This window comes from Miniopterus schreibersii, assembly GCF_964146895.1.
Source record: "Miniopterus schreibersii genome assembly, chromosome: 2".
NCBI classification, from domain to species: Eukaryota; Metazoa; Chordata; class Mammalia; order Chiroptera; family Miniopteridae; genus Miniopterus; species Miniopterus schreibersii.
The window spans coordinates 30344806-30369423 of NC_138102.1; the positions used below are offsets into that span (position 1 = coordinate 30344806).

The window sequence follows — 24618 nt, forward strand, 5'->3', positions numbered from 1 at the left end:
TTATTGTAAAGTTACACAAAGGAGCACTGAACTGTTACAAGCGAGGGGGTAGTAAAGAAATGGCAGCAGGTTCACTGGTCCTATCGCGCAGAGCGGTGTGCCGCAAGAATTTTTAAAACATGCGGTAGCTGGCTGTGTGGTCAGAGGCACTGACCTCTTTTCCCCAGGTTGTCAAGTAAAAAAATAACAACGGCCAACATAACAATAGCTGTCCAGTGTAAAAGAATCAAAATTATACTGTGGTTTTTTTTTTTTGGTCAGATGGGCAAAAAAATACATTTTTTGGTTTGCCAAATAACTTTAGTAATTAGTTTGAGTGCACCATGAGATGGAAAGGTTGAAAAATCACCAGTGTAGAGTAAAGACAGTGGTTCTTCCTTCTTAATTTTCTTTAAAGCTTAATTCCTAAATACATTCATCTCGTGCTGATCTGAACTAAGATGCTTTTGGTAAGTAAAAGTGTGGATTTATAAAATTGTAGTTTGGAATTATTGATGTCCTCTGACTATATTGTAATTATTATTAATACTGTTAACTTTTATCAACTCAGATTTTTTTTTTATGCTTTTAGATTTCTACCTGGACAAGGACTGGTACTATACCCACAGATAGGAGACAAACTGGATATTATTTGCCCCAAAGTGGACTCTAAAACTGTTGGCCAGTATGAATATTATAAAGTTTATATGGTTGATAAAGACCAAGCAGACAGATGCACTATTAAAAAGGAAAATACCCCTCTCCTCAACTGTGCCAGACCAGACCAAGATGTAAAATTCACTATCAAGTTTCAAGAATTCAGCCCTAACCTTTGGGGTCTAGAATTTGAGAAGAACAAAGATTATTACATTATATGTAAGTATAATTCTATTTATTTATTTTATACAAGTTAGGATAAGCTAAATAGGTTTGTATCAATTTTTGTTTCCTTAAAATTATTACTGTGGCAAATATTTCGTGAAAATCTTTGCTGAAAATTGTCCCCTTTTTTTGAAGAAATCTTAATTGAATGTGGGATAAATACCTAAAGAGAAAAAACCTCCTAGAGTTTTTATAGTATTGAAATAAATGAATATATGTATATGAATATACTCAGCATCTCTACTGACAAAAGCATTGTTAAGGACCCTTGGTGAGATTTTGATGGGTAACTCTTGTGCTCTGACTTTTCTATTCATCCATTCATCCACCTGTCCATTTGCTCATTCATTTAGTATTTTCTCTGTGCCTGACACTAGGGATTCAACAGTAACAAGATGGTCTAATGGTACCCTTTCCTCGCGAAGGCATCAATGAGGTGGCGCTCATAGCTTCGAAGGATGGGCGTTACAGGCAAACCACGGTTGGACGTGGGCACGTCAAAAGCAGATTTAGAAGAATAAGACAAAACTTGGGGTTGCTCAACCAATTACTTCTTGAAAATCTATATACTGATTAGATACGTTGCTTCAGGGACAGAGACTGTGTATCCTTTGAGTCATATCTGAACTGCTGTCCACTCATGAGGCTGTGAAGTCAAATGGTGTGCCCTCTGGAGCACTTGCCCACTCAGTGCACATCACATCATAGCACAAAGCCAGGGACATTCCGGGGCCAGGGCATTGTCAGTGCAGCCTGGGGGACTCAGACAGCTCTTCACATCACTCGAGCAATGAAGGTTTTTTCCCTTAATTTCTTTGGTTTAAAATGTTACTATTGCTGGGTTGGAGACTCCACTTACCTGTTGCCATACACTTTGCTGTCCATTGGCTGCGCCCTCCCATCTCTTGGTGACCAGGTTGAAACTCTGCTTTTTCAACCTACTCTCTGTTCTTTTTGTAAAGCTCAGAATCAATAATTCACCGAACAGTGACCTAGTGCTCAATAGCATACTATTCTTTACTACATTAGTAATAAAAACAAAAGCGGTCATAGCCGTCTGATTATCTTAGTGTCCTTTGCTGCGAACCCGAAATGCCACCGAGACTGAAAACCCATTTTAAGTGAACTTGATACACAGCGAGTGGCTGGGCAAGAATAAATAACAGAAGAAAAAAGGAGGAAAGTGGCAAATTATATATTTAAAGAAATAATTGTCGTAAAATGAAAATAAAAGCATTCTGAAGGATGAAACAAGTAGATGGGATGGCAAAGTGTACAAAATAATAGAGAAATATTTGAAAATATAAAATAGTGTTTAGGTAAAATAAATGGAAACCTTAAGCTTTTGGATGCCTAGCAGTGGTTTTTTTTAAAGGCATTTTAAGTAAGACTGTTTACCAAGCACAGTAATGTTTAGCATGCATTTATAGGGAACTGAAAGTGACCTCAGATGAATTCATTAGGAAGGTCAATTCCCCTGGGCAGGGTGGAAGAAAGAAAGAACAATGGGGGGTGGGTACCTGCCAAGCGGATGCCCTCGCTTAGAGTGTCAGATGTTCCTATGGTGTTAAATGTGTGTCACTGGAACTGTACCTGCAGCCCAAGTCTTTCCATTGGCTCTTCCCCGCAGATCAGTCAACACACCCCAATTCTCTTCTCTATATCCTTTAGTTTATGATTTCATAAAGACTACTTTGTAATTTCCAAGTTCCCACTGAGTGCAAGTGGGATTTCAGCAAACGTTATGGGTTTAGCCTTTAGTCTGAAGTAATATGCAGGAAACAAAAATAAATACTAAATAAGCAACATCTTTTTGTTTAATGTAGCGAACATTTAATAATGAATGACTTGTTATCAACACACGATAGGTTTGTATTTAGAAGCACAGTTTCCTTCGTAATTAATTATAATGCTAATCTACACAATAATGACATTTCTTATTTTTCTTTTTCTAAAACCTCATGAGTAGGTTCATGAGCAAGTAGCTGAGCTCTGCTGGTGTCTGGAACTCTCCTTACAGTTAGGATTTACAGTGCAAAAGCCTGGGATAAGAGAATTGTTCTTAAAATAGAGTTGAGCGTTTCAAGTTTGAAACAATGCGAGGCTGCTTGACTGCGGCTGGTTGGGAGATTGTTACAGGGCCGGGTAGAGGCCCAGAGCTCAGACGTGTGCCGGGAAGTCCATGTGGACTCTGCACAGAGAGTTGAAAGACTTCCGCCGCAGACATAGGAAGGCATTTCAGAAGTTGGGAAAGTGCAGAAGCCAGTTTCTCACCTGGCCCACAGCAAAGCTCACTGATACTCAGCTTTCCCTGAAAAAGAGATTAATGATGAGAAAAACAAATTTTAAAATAGTTTAAAAGTTAATGGTGACTTAGTTAATGGTGACTTTCTTTGCTTCTTCAAGAATCCCAAGGCACCAAAACAATTAAGAGATTTAAAAAAGTGACTGCTAAAAAAAAAAAGTGACTGCTATCCACATGAAACAATCTTAATTTCTCTCTCTCTCTCTCTCTCTCACACACACACAGTCACACTCTACTTAAAATAGCACCATACTGGTTAGCATGATGAAAGTGCTAAAATTTACAAATATATTTTTAATACTTCAAATCATCAATTCATTTTAAGACAGTTAATAATACTGGTATTTTTGAGTTGCTACAATGTATACTACATGTGTTTAATTCCAAATCTTGGTATCTACTTAGTAAGCACATTGATACCTAAGAGTATTAGTATGAAAATCATCACTATTGTGTGCTGGTTTATTTCCATGGGGCGGAAGAAAAGAATTGATAGTTTGGAGTAGTGCTTCATTGTCCTGGAGGGGAAGAGTCCAAATTGCCAGGTGATTCCCTAGATGACCTGATTCCAGGAGCACTGGGCCCAGAGATGTGGGTTCTAGTCCTGCTGCCTGAGCTTTCCAAGAAAGTCACTTTATTTCTTTGAATTTTAATTGCTTCTCTAGAAATTTTTGTTGTTGTTCTGGCTAATGATGGAGGTCTCTAGTTCCCAACTATGATTGGACGTACACACCCAATATAGGATCTCTTGTTAGTATGACTTTTCTCCAGTTGAAATAGACAGGATCTGCCCGGCGGGGTGCGGCTCAGCAGTTGAGCATCGACCTAGGATCCAGGCGATCGGGGTTCGATTCCCGGTCAGGGCACATGCCCGGGTTGCGGGCTCCATCCCCAGTCGGGGGCGTGCAGGAGGCAGCCGATCAATGACTCTTTCACTATTGATGTTTCTGTCTCTCTCTCTCTTCCTCTCCTTTCCTCTCTCTGAAATCAATAAAGACATATTTTTTTTAAAAAAAAGAAATAGACAGGATCTGCTGTAAAATTTTAAAGGTCTTTAATTCAGTTTGTTGTGTTACCAGATTTAAAATACAGGCATCATACTTTTGAGTTTGAGAAGTAAATATTAATTTTTAATTGGAAGTGTATTTTAAACCTACATGACAAAATGCTATGAATCCTCATTAATTCTTCTCGTAGATGGTTATTTGCTTTGACATGTGACAAAATGATATATGTAGGTTTTCGTAATGTTTAGAATTGACTTTTTCAAGTGACCTATTTCAGTAATTAGCCTTGGGCCTAATTTGCATAATAAAATCTCCTAATCTTAAACGATCCAAAAGTGGGGATGTTAAGATCATTTGGTCTGGAAAAAGCCCCATTTTATATTACATTCAGATTCTTAATTATTTTAAAAACATAGTAAGCATTTTACATAATCTATAGTTATTTATATTCTGTTTTTTAAGTTGAAAAAGATTATGTGAAATAACTTCTGAAGTTGCCCATTGTCAAGGGAAGTTCTGTCTTGGTAAATGCTCTGTTAACATTAGGAGAGCATTCCTAACTCTGTTCTCAGCTTTCATTCATATTTGCATCATAAAGTTTTCTTGTGGACGCTCTCTGTGCTTGGTTTACAATTTCTTTTCAGGGGTGATAGAGCTGATCACCATTTTGGTGTATTGGCTCCTTGCAACATCCAGTCTTATAAAGGTTCTGTGGGTTAGTTAACCAGCCTTAGCATAAAATCTTACAAAAAAAGCTACGAAGAGGTTTTCATCACGCTACAAAATTATGTGAGTCAGGGACAGATGAGAATGAATGCCATTGTATTAATACTGTTTCAGGGAACCATGGCCAGGACAGAGTTGTTGGACAAAGAACACCACATGCTCAGAGCACCTCCCAGTTTAGCTCATGTGGCTTTTATATTATTTAGCTTCAAAATCCATAGCCAAGACATGGATTTGTGGAAAATAGACTAAAGGTCGGCATCTCTACTGATTGTTTTTATTAAAAGTTATTCTATAAGGTACACCTTGCCATGTTCACAGTCATCCTTTGGGAAGCCATCCCTCACACTCCATGCCTTGGGAAACTCTCGAGAAACCCTGGATGAGTTAGAATGCGTCACTATTCTTCGGCCCTTCATTGGTTTAGTTCTCTAGAGCATTTTTTTTTTTTTTTTATCAGAGCATATAAAATTGGAAGGCTCCACAGTCAGCTTTGCTATTTTTAGGCATAAACTCCACTGCTGAGCAAAATTGCAAAATAAATTAAAACACTTGCACACAAATATAATGAAACACTATTTTTAAAGAATCAAAACAGAAGAACAGACTTCATTTCTATATTTTTGTTGAATGTGTCTATATATTTGTTTCTTTTTTCTTTTTTGTTTTTGATTTACTTGTATCTGGGGAGTAGGTGGGGCAAATGGCACTAAAATATACCGAATGTACTGTACTTTCCCTAGCAAAATAGTTATGAGAGATTTTCACCTGTCCCTTTCACATCTAGGTTTTTTTTTTAGAATATATAAGAAGGTGCGGCCTCTGTGAAGTGGTTATATGCTTTAGCTGGTGAATTTTTTATATGATAAGTGTAGCAGAAGCTACATTTCCATCAAGTTTAGTGATACGGCTTCATCAGCCTGTCCCTCATGTCCTCCGACTTTGGGGTGAGGATTTGTGTTTGATGCCTTACATATGATTGCTGAATTCAAGCATTTAAACCCCTTTTTATTTTTAACCTACAACTGTCATCTTTTCAGTAGAATGTTCATCAGAATCTTGGTGTTTGGGACACACACACACACACACGATTAACATAGTAGTTGAGAGTCTGGAAGTAGACAGACCTGGGTTCTTGAATGCCCCTGAACAAGTAACTTAACCAATATCTGCCTCAACTGTTCATCTATAGATTGGGAATGATGGTAACACCTGCCTTCTGAGGATGATGTGTGTTTAAATGAGGTGCGATGTGTAAAAGGCTTGCCTCCGGGGTTGGCACCAAATGAGTCCCACTAAGGGTCTCTTTGGAGTGGGGAGAATGTGTGAGACGGAAGAGAAGACAAACCTGTGCTCTCCTGCAAGCCAGGGGCGGGGAAGATGGGCTCAGGAAGTATCATTTATTTGAAAACCATCTGCAAAATGAAACTCCAGAAAGTTTACAAGTTTCAGGAATGCTGCATAACTTAATTATAAGATCTTCCCTCTTGGTCTTCCTGGAGTGTTATGAAAGTTCTTTTGTCCTTGGGCTTCCCTTCCTAGGAAACATGCATTCATGTATCTTTTTGTTGGTGGAATTGCCCAAGCTTGTTAGCATATCCTCTGTAAGACCCAAAGGAGATGGACTGTGAGGAGTCGTCTTCCAAATGCCTAATCATTTTCTCCACTTACCATTTAACCAGTTTTGCCAGGCTTTTTCTCAGTTCCCTATTCCACAAAGGAAATGTTATGTTTTTATTGATGATTTTAGCAGCATCCTAATGTAGTATAAATGTAGTATAAAAAAGGTAGCAAAGTTGCCTTGTCATGACGACTAGCTGGCATCATTTCATGAGTCTGATAATTAGAAGTGTCATTTCTATTATTTTTTAACATAATACAAGATCCTCTTTCTGACTGTGTGGAAGGCTCTCCCAGAGCATCGCAGCAAGACTCCTTGGTGAATTTCATATGAATAGAGCTTCAGTTCTTTGCACGTAGGGAGTAAAGCCTTGGCTTCTGCTTAACTGGAGACTGTGCTGGGAAATTTGCGGCCCGCAGGTCTGATGGAGTGACGGCCATTGCGATGTTTATCCCAGCTCACTCAGGGTTTAAGAGGAGAAGGCTATTGTACAGTGCTACCGGTCGTGTTCCATGGCCTCCCTGGGCAGTAGTGACAGCTTATCTCGTTTAGAGGGAGACAGAGAGAGTCCTGTGAGCACTACTTCTAATTCCCAATATAACCAGTGAAAGAGTAAGGTGACTCTGATCCTCAAAGCGGTGGGAGAAACCAATACCTCATGCAAAATAAGAGCAAAGCAAAAGCAGGTGGGAATGAAGGAGATTACTTAGGAAAAAAGAAATTATTTAGGAATTGCTCAGAATAAAACTGCCCTTACTATTTCATAAAATACATCTTAATGTCTGTAGCACCTGTATTTATAGCTTTTTAAAAGGTCACTTAGCCTTCTAAATAATTGAACAGTACCAGAGACTTAGTACAGCATGAGAGAATAAGTTTCTTAATAGCCTTTAAATATTCATTGTGAAGATCAAAATTTAAAGCAAAATAAAGCACTTTAGGAAATAGCCAAGAGGCATAGACAGACACAAAAGATTACTTTGCAAAAACTTATTTATGTTGTTAAGAGTCACACATTTGTTCCTAACATTCTGAAGTCTTAGGCTGGGTGTTTGATCACTTGGGGGCAGGGGGAGTGTTGTGGCCTCACATACTCTGTGTCACTTTGGAGTCTTGGAACACAGGTGATAGAGAAATTTGTATCACTGAGAGAAAACCGAAACTTCGAAAGTGCTAGTTGTTTAGTACAGTTCACATAGCCATGAAATGTCAGAGTCAAAACTCAAACCAGGGCTGTCAGACCCTTAGACCAATGTCGTTAGTTTATGACAGTGCCTCCTGAGTCCTTGAGCATATAAATGCACACACAGCGAGAGGGAAGATGGTATGTATCACATTGCATACAGAGTTACAGGAGAGAGTACCTGTATGTACACTCATAATACAGCCATAGCAATACCAAAGAACCTCACATGATGGGAATACTGAATGAACTCGCTGCTTGTATCAACCATGTTGGGCCTGATTCCCCTGTCCTCTGTTGTGTAACTAGGCTCAATAATAACTAACTTCGATCATATGCCCCAAGGTTGAATGAAGAACATCCTACAGAGCAGTAGGACAGGAGAAAGGGCCATTGGGCTAAGGTGGTTAGAATAGCAGTTTATCAGATCTTCCAAATTTGGGGTGTTTGGGTTTTTTTTAGATCTATTAATCAACCCCGTTTCTTCAATAAGTCTATGCTACTTTGTTTTTGTTTTGTTTTTTTGATGTAACCAAGCACTTTAAGGCTCTCAATAGAATGTTGCTAAATAGTAAAATCGTACAAATAAAAATCTCTCAAGTAGAGGGATTAAGAGACTAAAAATTTCCTTAGCCAAGTACAGGTGCTGCAGTTTGGATGAATGGATGGCTGGATTGGCAGAACCTCTGGCAGGAGCATAACTGATCACTTCACCGAGGAGCCCGGCTGTGTGTTGCTAAAAGACAGGTGTGCTTAGCAAATGGCTTTCTGCATTAGTGAGGTAGCCTAGTTTCATTGTTCCTGATATTAAACCAGGAGATGAAGGTATTCTTTTATTGAAGCAAACATGTGGAAAATTGCTCTGGATTCTTAGAGGAGAGAACATGCCCCCTGAACGAAATAAGGTTCATGTGTAGGGCAGAGTCAGACAGGGCCCTTTATTGGGGTTACCACTGGTGTCTAGATGGTCAAAGCAAATAACATCATGTCCATCTAAACTATTATGCCACAAGAGTGGCACATTTTTCTCATCTGCAATGTTGTATTCTAAACTGTCAGCAAACATTAATTCAGTCACTGGTGAAGTCCTACCACCCAGAGCTGAACTCTGCCTCAGATGGATGTTTTCCACTCCAGTGCTGCGGTCTGGCAATTACTGGGTCATTAATATCATTGCATGCGATTAGTGACAGCAGAATGAGCGAGAGGTTTGCGGGGTGCACACCCCTCCCCACCATGAACTTTTTACTCTGACCCTTTGCTATCTAGACATTTCCAAAGCTCCGCAAAGATATTTTAATGATGGAGACTGCTGAAAACTCAGGAGTGAGCCATGATTGTGTGTCAGAAATAATCATCCATTCAAATACACATTTCTTCATATTTCAGAATATTTTCATTAGATATTATCACTATCTTTTGACTGGGAAGTCTCATTTTTTAAAATATGAATACTTTAAGCTAATACAGACAATAGGAATTATGTTTTATCTTTAGAATTCTTGCATCAATGTCTTTTTTTTTTTTTTAATGTGAGTGTGGTTATGATATTGAAGTGGTCATCTGGGCACCTATTTTTAAAACACAATTCCTCTTTTTTAGTGGGTTTTGGCCCATGTTAAGGTTGACTCTCATGTATAAAGGTAATTATTCTTTCACTGTTGGTTATCACATTCTCATGATGTTGGTTTTGTCTGAAGCACTGTGACAATAAGATACACTCCCTTTAAAGCATGTTAGACAAAAAGCTTTTTTTATGAATTCATGTTAAAGTTTTTTTTTTACCTAATGAGAGATTCCACCTGCATAAGATCATTATCATTTTTAGCAATAAAATCTTAAGATTTTTTTTCCTCTCAGCAGAATTCATTAAAAATCAAGACAACACATAGTGCAAGCAGTATTTTGAGGGGAAAGAAAGTAAACCACTCAGAAATAGTCTCATGTGTTTAATCATGCCTCTTGTAAAAAGAAGAGGGGGAGGGGGAGAGGACAGGGAATTTATTGCCAGGACTGTTTGATCTTTCTCAGAAAAGTGTGAATGCTTGGTGGGTATTTTTTTCAGTGATATATACCCCCTAGGTGTGCACACGCTTCCATTCACACACACACAGTCACGACTCTTCCCATCTTCTCCACTTGAATTGTATGTAATCAGTGACCTTCCAGGACCATATTATCAAAGATAACTGTGGCTCTTAGCACCTTCAATGCTTATGACTTACTCGATCTTTGAATAGTTTTTAATGGTTAGGAGATTTTACGAGAGCCCTGGCTGGTGTGGCTCAGTTGGTTGGAGCATCATCCTGTGCACTGAAGGGCTCTGGATTCGATTCCCAATCAGGACACATACCTAGGTTGCGGGTTCGGTCCCGATTGCGGCCCGTATGAGAGGCAACCAATTGATGTTTCTCTCTCACATTGATATTTTTCTCTCTCTTTCTCCCCTCCACTCTCTAAAATCAATAAACATATCCTCGGTGAGGATTGAAAAATATATATTTTATGAGTAAGCTATGACAGAATTTCTTATGTTCTAAATGTGGTATTTATTATTTTATATTATTACTATTCCCTCAGTAGGTTGACCCTCAATGTCCAGTCTCATATGATGTATGAGATATGAGCTATAATAATATATATTAACACCTTCAAACTCAGTCCTTCATAGTATCCTCTTGTCTCCTATCTTCCCCTAAAAGTAATGTAAGATGGCAAAGTAATATAGGTCATTAAATCTTTTAGTGAACACACAGTTTACTAAACTGTTTTAATGTTACATTTTTTAAAAACTCTTTTTTCTGAACATTTGAAACTGTGGAAATAAAATTAAATCATTTTACTAAGAGCATCCATTTATACTGGATACCTGGTAGTTTTACTCTTATTTTAAGGCTAGAATACAAGAGGGAAGGTCTAAATTGTGACTTCATTTTTAAATTCTTTTTTTCCAAATCGTTCTGTCTAGCGGAGAAACGTAATTAATTGTGTTGTATAGAAGTCACTGGAGCTAAGCCAGTTATTACTTCTTAATGCCTGATTTACTGCTTTAAAATTTCAAAACACAACCCTAACAATGTGGTTTTAATTTAAATGATTGTTCCTCTCACACTGCAGCATTGTTTCGTTGGGTGAGAAACACACACGCCCTGCATCACTAGTAGCTTATCCAGTGTTTCAACTGGGAACTCTCCCCTACTCACTAAAATCAGTTAATCAACTGACAGTGAGAGCTGTCTCATCAAGTAGATAATTTAAATTGTAAAAAAAGCTTTTGTGGATATATGTTTCTTTTTGAAAATATCTGCCTTTGTATTTTTCTCCTGTGAGGCCATTTAAGAAGTATTTATAAAACTTTTACTCTAGGATCAGGCATTATGGGATAAAATGCCATGTTATTTGAAAGAATGCTGAACTTCTTTTTATAATATGCCAAGCAAAAACAGCAGGGCCCTTGGAAAGTCGTAATGGTGTATTCCTCATTTCTTTCACTGTAAATCCACAAATAACACACAAAGAGGAAGAAGTTAGAAGTGAAATTTTCTACTCTTTGGCACATTATACAGATGTTTCTGTTTCAGAAGTTTTTCATAATTAAAAGAAAGGGTTTTTGTTTGTTTTTTTGTTAATCTTCACCCGAGGATATTTTTTCCATCGATTTTCAGAGAGAGTGGAAAGGGAGAATGGAGGGAGAGAGAGAGAAAAAAAAAATCAGTGTGAAAGAGACACATCTATTGGTTGCCTCCCCCAGGCACGCTGACCCCAGCGGTGCTGAGGGTGGAACCTGCAACTGAGGTTCATGCCCTTGACCTGACCGGGAACCCGCGGGTCCCCTGGCTGACGCTCTATCTGGTGAGCCACACCACCCAGGGCAAAGGGTATTTATTTTTTGGCATTCAGTGAACATTATCATTTCCTTGTTAGATTTTTTTTTTCTTTTAAGTTGGTATCTGAAAGGAGACCCATGATACCCAAGGCATTAAACTACATTAATTTGAGTTACAGAAATTGAATCTCTGTTTCTCCAGTACATATTTTGAATTTGCATCACACATTTGAATTTGAACCGATGTCAGGGTGTTAAGTAGACCGAGCTTCGCTTCCTGGGTTGTATGTTCGCATTAAGTAATTATATTTTTATCAGCCTTGTTTTTCAACTTACATATCTCACTTCCATTTCTTATTTATTTTTTTCCTTTTAGACACTCAAAGAGTCCTTAGCCCTGGTAGAGGAAAACAGTAGCCTAGTTTGTGTGTCATGTTTATTTTTATATCCTGGCTTTACTTTCCATGTTTCTCATTTGACTCTGCTCCTTTTAGTTCCTAAGTTTGCCAGGAAATAGGTTTCTGGTTTTCAGAAGACTGTGTTGAGCTTACGGAGACCAATGTGTAGGAAGGCTGCCCTAAGGAATCAAAATGAGCAGGCCCAGCGTGTGATGACGTGGTGGAAGGAGGTACCAAGTACAGAGAGGGCGACACTGAGAATTTTCAGAAAGTGCTGTTTGTTTCAGAATCAAATAAGAGTGACTATGTCACGTGCAGCTTATAAAGATAAGTTTTTCGTTCTTTCTAGAAAACTGAACTCTGGTTTTCCTGACTCTGTGTACACTTATTATCTGTGTCTGTTTGGTGGACTTCTTGGGTGAAGTTGATAAAAATATTTGCTTTTGAGTGTCTACCCACCCCGCTAACCCTTCCCGGCCCCATGGCAATAAGCTACATTTTGAAGTGGTTTGAAATATCCTCCAAAGTATCACTTTATGTTAATGATTCATTCTTTCCATTATAACCTAAGACTATTCCTTCACAGTGAGGCTATGATTCTGTAGGATTTTTTCGCGCTTCCCCCGTCTCTAACCTTTCCGTGAATGTGACCCATATATCGGCACCAATCCAGCACTTGAATTCTCCCTCCGATTAGCACAGTGTTACTGATATCATGGACTAAAATCAGCCAAGATCCAGTGCAGCAGCTTAGCCTCCTGGGGTGCGGAGCAATAACAGCCTAATGAAGACATGTTTAAATGCAATATTATTTCCTCTCCCTGGTCACAGTCTAAAAAACACAGCCAGAAATATTCCTGCCCTTTTAGCCTGCTTTACTCACTGGTGCTCTGTTCTCTACTCGGATAACCAGTGTAGAATTCCCAGGGAGTGGGAACTGCAGATAAGTTCATGTGCAAGTTAATGGGAAACCACAGATGTTGGCTTTGTCCTGTTAAAATGTGAAGAGAACTTCTAGGCAGCGTGAACTCAGGGTACTTTTTTGCTGAGCAGTGATCTCCACCCACTGAAAACCAGGCCCTGGGGGAACAGCGTAGTGCTTTCAGTTTACTCACTACATGCAATTAGATCCCTGAAGCAAAAGCTTTTAAAAGCAGGCTATAAAATGCCCATGTGTTTTTATTAAACCTATTTTCTAACTAGATGGAGAAACTTTTCTAGTAGTTTTTAATTTTATAAAGTCTTTTTTTCCCTGGGCCAAGAAAAAAAAAATGTCTGGACACTAAAAGCTTAGGTATAACAATGTTATTTTTCTGTCTCTAAATGATTAAATGCAATCTCATCCATTTAGTAATTCTGATTGTGGTGGGATTAGATAATGCTGATAGAGAAATACAAAGAAAAACAACGGATAATGAAGTAACAGTTTATTTTTACTCTTTATGTTAAAAATTCCCAGTACATTCAATCAAAAATAAAAATAATTGCAAAATTATCCTCTGAAGTGGAAATAGATTTTATTCCCAAGCATTAGCAATTTCTTGTTATTTTTCAAAGTCAGCCACTAAACCTTTTAAAGCATCTTGGTGATTGGCTATTGCAGGAGAAGTCAGAAATGGGTCTTGTGGCTTTATTTCAGCATCTCTGCCAGTAAAGCGGCAGGATCAGGACAGGACACTTGGCTCTGCAGTTTCACCAGGTGGGGGCAGGGAGACCTCTAGAATTAGAGCTACACCCCCTACATTCCCCCAGGAGGAAGTAGTACAGAAGAGAGAGGTCACTGTTTACTGTGGGATCCAATATAAAATAAGTTGAAGTTACTCTCAATTATTTTATGCTTGCTATAAAGTTTACCTGCTGAAGTTTCAGTTGGTAATAACATCTTAAAACAAGGTTTTCCATGACAATTTAGGTCATTCCCAATTTAGGACAAAAATCTTTTCATGGCTAAATTTTTACATTTAGCCCCTTTTTACATAGCCAGGTATTTAGGTGCTGTTTTAACATTAGTAATGAATTTTTCAGTATCTTCCAGTAATCTTTGCAACTTCCAAGTTGACTTAAAGGGGAAAGAAGCAGAGTCCAGGAATGTAGGAGAAAAACTGTCCTCACAATGCTGTGCCTCTTGGCCAGCTCTTCCCCTTCACCCCCATCTCCTGCTAACTCAGCGGTAGCTTCAGTTGTCCAAGGCCTCTGTTTGCAAAGATAGCATCCATGGATTCCTCTCTGGGCAACTCCAGGGCTTAAAGGTTTCTTTCTCCCCAAGAAATAAAGTTTCAACTGTTAAAGATGCAGTACAGTTTCATTCTCACAATTTTCCTCCTACTATCTTACAGTCTGTGGATGCTGAATTATAGATTGCAATTTAACTTGAATACTTTTAGAGTTCTTTATGTTTGGGGGTAATTTGGATATCATTTGAACCAAAGGGAGCTCCGCACAGAGGCTTCGGTATTGAGGAAAGGCACTGACCTACAAGTAACATCTAAAGAAAAAGTCACTCAAATTATGGGCGTCTCTTGTGCTTCCAGATTGACAAAGTAGAAGTAGTCAGTAGTTTCTACCTCTGCAGATGTCATTTATAATTATACTTGCCAGTCACTCTTCTGTACCCTACCTTGTCTTCTCCTTTCTGCTGTTCATTTTTTTTCTTACGGACCTAAATCTTTGACCTTTCCTTCTCAAGATTAAAATAAATCTATATTTTCCCTAATTTTTTTTCTGAGTCCCGCCCTTCAGCTCCTATTTTTATCATTTGCCAGCTTAGTGTTAAGTTAGGGTACTTTTGCCTATGGGTGCAGTTATGTATTAGAAAACACTGAGATTTCACTTGAACTAAGGAAACTAAACCTTTGAAACCAGCAGCCAAAAAAAGACATTAGTATTAGTTTTCTAGTCTTTTCTGTATAAAAACATTTTAATTTTTGAGAAAGATCAAATGAGGAAACTCTAAATAATTAAGAAAAGACTATAGCACTGCTCTATAATTATCCAGACACAGTGCCTGCTCATAGATATCCATATTGTTCTAGGTCTTTAAGAGGAAAGGGTACTTTGAAATTTAGGCACGTATTTGGAGAAGGGAGAAGAGAGAGAAAAGAGTGAAGAGTGGGGAGGGGGAAGATGATTTATTTAGATTTATATTTTTTAGTTTTTAAGTATTTGTTTTAGCTTTTCTGCCAAACATTTTCTCAACAGCCTGCAAGAGGCTATCTACTTTCTACCCTCAAAAATATTATGGCAACTTTTGCCCGGTTTCCCAGGAGAAACTCAGTGTCAGCAATAGCAGAAAAATGAGATATGATTGTGAGACTAAGAACTTAAAGGAAACACTCAGATAAGCAAAGAGATATTTATACACACAAGAGGTAGCCATTGTTTTTAAGGAAAACTATGAAAGTAAAAGTCTATAACTCAAGAATTCGGAGACAAGTAAATAAGCGTCTTATTTTCCAGCTCATATCCACGACAGGCATATTTTTATACATGCATCCAGAATTTGTTTGCTGACCTACCACTTGGAAAACAAACAGCCCACTTAAAAAATGTCTTTTGAGTTTATTTTTATCAGAAAGTCTGTCCTTTTTTCAGTGCCTTTTTATTTATTTTAAATACATCTTTATTGATTTCAGAGAGAGGAAGGGAGAGAGAGATAGAAACATCAGTGATGAGAGTTATTGATCGGCTGCCTCCTGCACGCCCCCCACTGGGGATCGAGCCTGAAACCCGGGCATGTGCCCTGACCGGGAATTGAACTTCGATCTCCTGGATCCTAGGTCGATGCTCAACTGCTGAGCCACGCCGGCCAGGCTTCAGTGCCTTTAAAAGTATAATATTAGTAGGCAAGACTTTGATAATCAAAGTAGAACATGATTTACATTGCAGAAATGTCTTATGAAACACTTCTGTTCCTTGCCCCTTGAACTTCAGGGGAATGAAAATGTCTAGCACTCCCCACCTTCTTTTCTCTTCTGGAACTTGACCTGTAATTTAAATCCTGTTCCTCCGCAAAATACCTGGCAGCCTATCTTTTTACAGCTTTAGTTATACAAAGCAATTCAGAGAAGTCACCGTCCTAAACGGACAGAACAATCCTGTGTTTGAATGGAGTAGAGCATAGACTGTTTAAAAAGAAATACTGAAAGTGGTCAGATGTTCTTGTCCTTCCTCCTTCTCTTTTTCTTGAAACTGGGAGGGAAAGAGGTGAGTGGCTGCTAGAACCCTCATCTTATAACCTGGTTTGCCAGAGGACCTAATGGAGCAATGGGATGTGTGGGCCCCCCTCCCTCCATCCAGAGTTGTCCCAAAACAGGGAGCTTGGTTGAAGCGTTTGACCCAGGTTGATGTTGGTAATAATAACACACTCGTTCTTTCTGGCTGACTGCAAAATGAGGGGACAAACTTCAGAATTTGAAAAACTGAATTCTAGTATACTTCCTAAGCTCGAGTAAGGCTGTGGGAAGAAAAAGGGGGTGTGGGAATCTTTCTTTCAGTGTTTACAGAACTTGGATGCTTGACAAACAGGGCGCATCGAGCTAATTGTTCTTGAAGCAGGAAATCTGTAGTAGAGGAAGCAGGTGTTGTGTGATGATTACCACGTTTTGAAATTACTGTATTAACTACTTTGGTCTTTTGAGTTTGACCCTGAAATAGTCCATAAGCTTTTTGGAAGATGCTGCCCCTTTTATGCGTATACTCTTACTAAATCAGTTGATCACCAAGGAAGGAGAAAGTGCTTAAGTAAATTTGAAACCAGAGAGCATACATGCAGCAGTGTTGACAGTACCCATTTTTCTTTATTTCTTTTTTATTTTATTTTTGACTTTCAGCATTCCATACTTTCAGAAAATTTATGACTAAGAGTGAATTCTTATTTTTCAAATTGTTTTCAGACATTTCATGTTCATGTAAAGTTGGCTTATTGATTTCCTGATTTTTCTTTATTTTTTTGTTTTGTCCATTTTATTTTCAATCAGCTACATCAAATGGGTCTTTGGAGGGCCTGGATAACCAGGAGGGAGGGGTGTGCCAGACAAGAGCCATGAAGATCCTCATGAAAGTTGGACAAGGTAAAGACCATCTGCTGCTTCATGAAGCCACTGTAATCTGGTTGAGCCCCCCAGCTAGAGTGGCGCCAGCATTGCTAACACTCGCCTTCAGTCACTCTTCAGTTCAGTTTTGAAAGCAAACCTTTCTATGCACCTTGAGCCACTGAGCTTTCCTCAAGTCACTGTAACAGACTTCTTGTATTGGAGACCAAAGTTAAGGTCAGCCAGGTAGAATGCCTATTGCCATATGTGTGTATATATATATTTTTCTTCTTTAAAGCAAAGCACCTCTGTGGTTCAAAATTAAAATATCCAGAATGAAAGCTAAGTTTCTGCAGTTTTGCCCACTTCTGCATCTTGACTACAGAAGACTGTTGTTTGTTGAGCCTTTTCAGTTATAGATAACCTATTGCGCAGAAGGAATTATTCTTCTAATTAGAAGTTGGTATAGTAGTCAATCAACTTGCTCAGTTAAATTGAAATGTCATCTGCAATGCTCTGCCTGCCAAATGCAAGAATCCCTATAGTTTCCACAGATGGCCTCACAATCTAAACCTCTGAAATAACTAGTACAACCGTTTTGTTTTGAAAGGAACATTATATTCTTGTATCTCATAGTCCTTTGCATAAAGAATCTTATGTTCATTGCTATTCATGCCTCTTGAGATAACATATCCAGATCTTAAAGCTAGATCTCCTCAGATGTCTGTGCTGTAAGTAATCATTTGTTTTTCATATAGATGCCAGTTCTGCTGGGTCAACCAGGCATAATGATCCAACAAGACGTCCAGAACTAGAAGCTGGTACAAATGGAAGAAGTTCAACAACCAGTCCCTTTGTCAAACCAAATCCAGGTATAGCAGCATGACCTCTGTGTGCAGGTCTATGTGCACCATACACTTAGTATCTCAGGAGGCAGAACAGAGTCGAAGTACGTCTAAACCAGTAGGATTAACTTGTACTTACCGAAGTCAGTAATCTTTGCGCTCAGTTAGCTGTTATTAATTGCTCAGTAGGAACAAAATAATTCATTCCCGCAAAAGTCCTACATTCAGAAGAGTGGAATTCATTGGATGTACGTGCCAACTATTAGCACTCTTTTCTCAGAACAGAAGTTATTTTCATTGGCTGACGCTTTGTCATGCTGTTTGCAACACTAGCTGAAAGCCGATGTTAATGTATATATAATTAATGTTTTAATCCCTCATCTAATTATGTCTAATCCACAAAGAGCCTGATTGATCTTCTTCTACCTTTTAGAGGGTAACATCTTAAAATATTACATAATGCTGTGTTTTTCAGGTGGTTACCACCGAAAAACTTTTTTTATATCTTCAGTGTAATATAAAATATTAAACAGATTCCCGGCAGAAGTTTAGCATATCAGGTAAAACTGGCTGTCGTTTAACTTCATTTTCTTAGCAGTCTTTGAACAAACAGCTACATATTTGTCACCACCTAATGAGTTTTTTATAGGGTAGCTGTTGCGCAGACGTCAGCAGTTCTGTATTAGGGATCTGTGCGCCGGGTTGGTAGTCATGTGAATTTAGCATCTGTAGCACTATCCCTTCTCTTTCCAAGCGTCGAGGAGGGAAGTTGTTATTTCTAACTTTCAGTGACAAGATGTGTCAAATTCTTGTGACAAACTGATAAATGGATAATATAATGATGCCAGGCAGTTTTTTAGCACTTAACATTTGGGTTGGCAGTCTGTTCCGCGTGAGAGTTTCTGCTGCCTTCCAAATATATTTTAAGTGTAAATCAAATAATACGAACGAGCTACGAGAGGAACACTTCCCCAGGCCCCGCCCCTCCCGCGTCCGGTGCCGCTGTGCCGGGAGGCAGGGCTTGTCTGCAGAGGGCGGCGCGGTGGGCGCCCAGGAGGCCCCCATTTCTGGGGAAGGCGGGGCAGTGGGCTTGGGCAAGGCCTGGAGAGGGCCTTTCCCCGCTGCCCCGGCGCAGGCTGCCCGACGCGGGATCCAGGGCGGCCTGGCACAGCGCCCCCAGGCGGCTGACGGGCGGTGATGTGGGAGAAGGGAACGATGTGCTTTGAGCGCAGCGTGCGCGGTCCCGCCCGAGTCCCATCTCCTTTCACATCCATGGCTGCCGACGCCCGCTGTTTCCATCTAGCTGTGAAGCGAGGCCGTCGGTCTGTCCGAGCCCCGCCGCCAGTGACCTCGTGGGCTCTGCTTCATCTGCACGCTTGCAGGGGCCCTAAAAGCAGCTGGTGCCCCCCCCCCGGGGGGCAGCGGTAACCGCCTGGTCCTTTCTCCCCTCCCAGGTTCTAGCACAGACGGCAACAGCGCCGGACATTCCGGGAACAATATCCTCGGTTCCGAAGTGGCCTTATTCGCCGGGATTGCGTCAGGATGCATCATCTTCATCGTCATCATCATCACGCTGGTGGTGCTCCTGCTGAAGTACCGGCGGCGGCACCGGAAGCACTCGCCGCAGCACACGGCCACGCTGTCGCTCAGCACGCTGGCCACCCCCAAGCGCGGCGGCAACAACAACGGCTCCGAGCCCAGCGACATCATCATCCCGCTGAGGACTGCGGACAGCGTCTTCTGCCCCCACTACGAGAAGGTCAGCGGGGACTACGGGCACCCCGTGTACATAGTCCAGGAGATGCCGCCCCAGAGCCCCGCGAACATTTACTACAAGGTCTGAGCCGCGGCGGTGCCTTCGCTTTCCCGGAGGAAACGGACTGTCCCGCGGGCGCGCGCGGAGCGGCGGACCCCTGGCGGCTCCAGCGGACTGAAGCACAGCGGGGGGCGGCGGGAAGCGCCTCCTCGGAGCCCCGCGGGGCTGGACAGCTTACCTAGTCTGTAGCGTTTGGGCCTGGGCCGTGGTGAATGCGGATGCTCGCCCGCAGCTGGAGGACTCGCGCGGGCGAGGCCGCGGGGACTGCGCGCCGGCCGCCCCCGCCCCCGCCGTGCGCCCCGCGGCACGAGCCGGGGGGAGGCGGGCTGGCGGGCGGGGGCGCGCCTTGGGCATCCTAGGCCCGCGCCCCCGGGGATGCCACGCCTGGAAGCGCCGTCTCCCGCCTCGGGCGTGCCCCTCGACGTGTGGCGCAGACCCCCGGCGGGGGGCGCCCGCAGGAGCCCCGGCTCCCAGCCTCGCGGGGGCGCCCCCGCGCCCCGGCCCTGCGCGCGTCCCCGCAGAGCCCCCTCGCGCCACACTGCGCGTCGCTAACGGAACAGGAACGTCCCCGGGTCTCCTACTCCTTCCACCTGCAACAGCAGCCGCAGTCGGATGGGTGATAATATGATACATTTGTAGAAATTGTGTTTGCTGAGAAGGGGCCTGACAGACAGACAGACGGACGCCAGGCTGTCCGCGAGGAAGACTAGGAGTCGGTGGAGGGGGGTGGGCTGGGGGAAAGGGCTGTCTGCAAACGCAGTTCAACGCCGCTGCCTCTGAAACAGAAAATTGGGAAACGGGGGTGGGGGTGGGGCGGGAAACACCCAATTAGGTAGCACAGCACTTTGGTTTCACTAAGATTTTAAGAGGCAAGTAGGAGACACAACACACACACAGTGGATTAGGGTGCGTTTGAAGGAATTCACTCTTATCAAATCGCAACTTGCAGGAGAAAAACAAAACAGCCCCTCTTCACTGGGTGGACCGAGGGGGTGCCGGCGGGGGCAGCCTGGAGGGGGCGGCCCGCAGGGTGCTGTGGTACTGGCAATAAGCGCGCGGCTCCGGAGCTGTAGGGAAGTCGGTCTGCTCTGGACGGTGTGTCAGGCAGACTCAGCTGCTATACTTACCGCATTTTATTAAACACAGGGAAAGCATTTAGGAGAATAGCAGAGAGCCAAATCTGACCTAGAAGTTCAAAGGCCAAAGGTCAAGCAGGCTGTAACCCCATCATCACTGGCGTTATTAAAGAATTCCCATGTGTGAAAAGGTAGGTCAGATTCCCCTGCCCCCCCACAGCCCCTTCCCCGCTCTGCCCCCCACTCGAGCCTTACAACACTTGGGTTTGCGGCGGCCGTCGGGCTGCGGGCGCGGCCAGGTACTGAGCGAGGCTGCCGCAGGTGCTCTGCGTCCAGGTGAGGCCCTAGAGTCCTTGGGAGCTGCGACGTCGAGGGGGAGGAGGTATTTATGATAGGTATATAGAACACAAGGGATATAAAGTGAAAGAGTTTTTACTAATATATATTTTAAGATTGCACACAACATACACCAGAAGATGTGAAATTTGTTTGTGGCAATTAAGTGGTCCCAACGCTCAGTGCTTTAAAAAAGAAAAAAGAAAAAAAATTGGACAGCTACTTCTGGGAAAAACAACATTACTCCAAAAATAACAATAATGGGAGCAAATACAAAAATAACCAAGTCCTCTGAAGGCATCTCACGTAACTGTAGACTAGGAAATGCAAGCCCCAAATACCAGGAAATCGACGTTGCTGCATCACATATTTAACAATGACAAGATGTTCCGGCGTTTATTTTCCGTGCCGTGTTTTCCCTTGCCTTATGGCTGAAGTGTTCGCTAGAATCCACCGGGTCATGTCGAGGGGGGTTCAGCTGAAAGTTTGGCTTTAGCTCCCTCCTCCCTCCCCCCTCCCCCCAAAACTCCCTTTTGGGGAACAAAAAGTGAGTAAACAGGAAACCTACTTTTTATGTGCTATGCAAAATAGACATCTTTAACATAGTCCTGTTACTATGGTAACACTTTGCTTTCTGAATTGGGAGAGAGAAAAAAAAAAAATGTAGCAACAGCATTTTAAGGTTCTCGAACCTCCAGTGAATACCTGCAAAAACGAGTTGCAACGGAAATTATTCTTCTCTGTTTCCTGAACCTGAAAATGATGTTGGTCCAGAGTGCGTGTGTGTATGTATGAGTGGGTGTGCGGTATACGTGTGTACATATATGTATAATATATATCTGCAATATATATTATATATATCTATATCATATTTCTGTGGAAGGTTGCCGTGGCGACCAGCCACAGTACATATGTAATTCTTTCCATCACCCCAGCCTTCTCCTTCATGTGCATTCGTACAAGATTTTCTTGTAAGCCATCAGAAGTTACCTTTAGTATGGGGGAGAGGGGCAAGAAGGGGGGAAATGGGAAATAGTCTGATTGTAATGAAATCAAACGTGTGTATCACCGGTTGGCTACATTTTGGTTATATGCTAAACTGTGAAAAATCAGATGAATTGATGAAGAGTTACCTGCGACCAATGGAAACGTGTTCTGTGCGTCTGTTTTGTGTCTGGTGCAGAATATGACAATCTACCAACTGTCCCTTTGTTTGAAGTTGGTTCAGCTTTGGAAAGTTACTGTAAATGCCTTGCTTGTATTATCACCCGTAGTCACCTGACTTTGGAATTTGCACCATAATGTTTAAGTGAAGATGCTGTAAATAGGTTCAGATTTTACTGTATATGGATTTGGGGTGTTACAGTAGCCTTATTCACCTTTTTAATAAAAATACACATGCAAACAAGACAGAAATGGCTTTTCTTACCCAGATTGTGTACATAGAGCAATGTTGGTTTTTTATAAAGTCTAAGCAAGATGTTTTGTATAAAATCTGAATTTTGCAATGTATTTAGCTACAGCTTGTTAAACGGCAGTGTCATTCCCCTTTGCACTGTAATGAGGAAAAAAAAATGGTATAAAAGGTTGCCAAATTGCTGCATATTTGTGCCGTAATTATGTACCATGAATATTTATTTAAAATTTCGTTGTCCAATTTGTAAGTAACACAGTATTATGCTTGAGTTATAAATATTTTTTCTTTCTTTGTTTTATTTTAATAGCCCGTCATAGGTTTTCAGTCTGCTTTAGTTCCACATCGCAGTTAGCCCCCGACAAGGAGATCCGGGAGCCACATTCCACGTCTGTTTCAAACTGAATTTGTTCTTAAAAAAATAAAATATTTTTTTCCTATGGAAAAAGCGCCTTCAAAGTATTTTCCTTTTCTTTTTTTCTTTTCTTTTTTCTTTCCTTTTTTTTTTGTTTGTTGTTTTAATTTACCTTCTACTCTTTCCCTATGATGACAGTTATCCGGGGCCTTCTGCCCGTGGGCACTTCTGTGCCCGTTTTTAAATCGGGCCATGCAGACATCATTGGGCGTGTTAATCTCCCAAAGAGCCATGAGCCCTTTGGTTTCCCCATAAAACTATCGAACTCACACTTTACAAGTATTGTTAGGAAGTCCTAATCGCTCCGAACAAGAACCTGGCCCTAGTTTCACCTGGGTCTCACAGTCGGGACAGTGACCTACAAAGTGAGCTGTGGGAGGAGAGGAGGGAAACGCTCTTCTGTTATCTCGGCGCATAATCCACACTGATCTTGTTTCCACTCAAGCAAGGCAGTTTGCTATCAGCAGCTTCAGTTTTCTTCACGGGCTAATCCCAGAGGAAGGAAAAAGTCAGACGTTCTTTGTAAAATTTTAACATTGATAAAAGCACGTTTTGTGGTGCTGGGTTGAGGCGAGCCCGGGGCCGGCAGTGAATTTCACTGCGTTTTCAATGCTTGCCTTCCTGGGGAAGGTGACCAAGGTGACTGGCACTCTGACAATTGCGAGTGTTTTCCTCGCTCTCATGGGCTTGGAGGTGTTGAGACTGGTAGCCAGGCTTCCCTCCCTCAGGGGAGAGCTGCGTCACCTGCAGGATGTGAGTAGCCCAGGAGTCATGCAGAGGCAGCCACCAGTTAGGGAAAAGTGCTCAGATCTCTATCTGTATTATTTCAGGTTAATTCTTACCGTAGGGAGTGAGGTATTTTAGGGAGAGGGGATGAGAAAGTCCACTGACACGAGGAAGCGATCCTGAAGATTCTCCAGGCCCAGGTGACCTGCCCAAGGTCATCGTGCTAGTGCGTGAAGATTGACGTTTCAAAAGCTCCCCGGGAGATTCTCCTGAAAGGCTGGTTTTAGAAGTAGGGATCTTGCAGTGTCTGCCTGGCACAGTACTTGTACCAAAGAGATGCGTGTCAGATGTTCTCCTTCCTAAAAAACAAACAAAAACTCCAGAGGCCCACAGTTTTAGTTGACGCTGGAACAGTAGTTTCATCTTCGTTTTATTCTGCTGTGCCTAACTGCCCTCCATTGCAATTTACAGCCCAGTTCCTAAGTTGAATGCTCTACTCTGTATACCAAGATCACTAATGATTAGTCTGGGTTGAAAAAAAGAACAGAAGTATGGCATTTTCAGCATTTACTTTGGGGCCTCTCTTACCATTTAAATCAGCAAATACACCATGTCATCGTTTCCACTTTGTTTTCAAAACCACATTTTCCAAATCGAGTAAGCCAAGCCCAACGAAGAGGGCACGAAACGGGCCTTTTTGTTTTTCTTTTCAGCTGGCGAGGAGTCTCAGACACAGAAACCTCCCGCAGAGGTGGTTTCACCAGACGCTCGGGGTGCTCCTGAGAGGTGAGCCTGCCGTGGGACAGTGCCGCGCTGCGTCACTGAGTGTTGTCCCGGCCAGCTGGCCGTTCCTCAGAACAGCTCCAGCTATTGTCAGTTCCCTTTTGGGTAAAACAGTTGCCCATTCAGACGCTGTGATAAAGGTTCACTATAGAAACGAGGGGGAGGAATCAATAAAATATCAGTCACTGGACGTGCAGCTGACTGCCAGTCTCCGCACCTAGCCAAGATAAGAACCAGCAAAAAGTCCAGA

The 24618-nt window shown here is 41.7% G+C and overlaps 1 protein-coding gene across 1 annotated transcript in view; it reads left to right on the forward strand.

Moving 5' to 3' along the window:
- EFNB2 (ephrin B2) overlaps positions 1-22886 on the forward strand; it is a 44480-nt gene extending 21594 nt beyond the window's left edge. Inside the window, exons 2-5 of the mRNA XM_081125912.1 lie at positions 572-855; positions 16904-16996; positions 17716-17829; positions 19257-22886. Coding sequence (XP_080982038.1) covers positions 572-855; positions 16904-16996; positions 17716-17829; positions 19257-19645 — 880 coding nt within the window. The 3' untranslated portion in view covers positions 19646-22886. The remainder of the gene's footprint in view (positions 1-571; positions 856-16903; positions 16997-17715; positions 17830-19256) is intronic.
- Positions 22887-24618: the final 1732 nt, after the last annotated feature.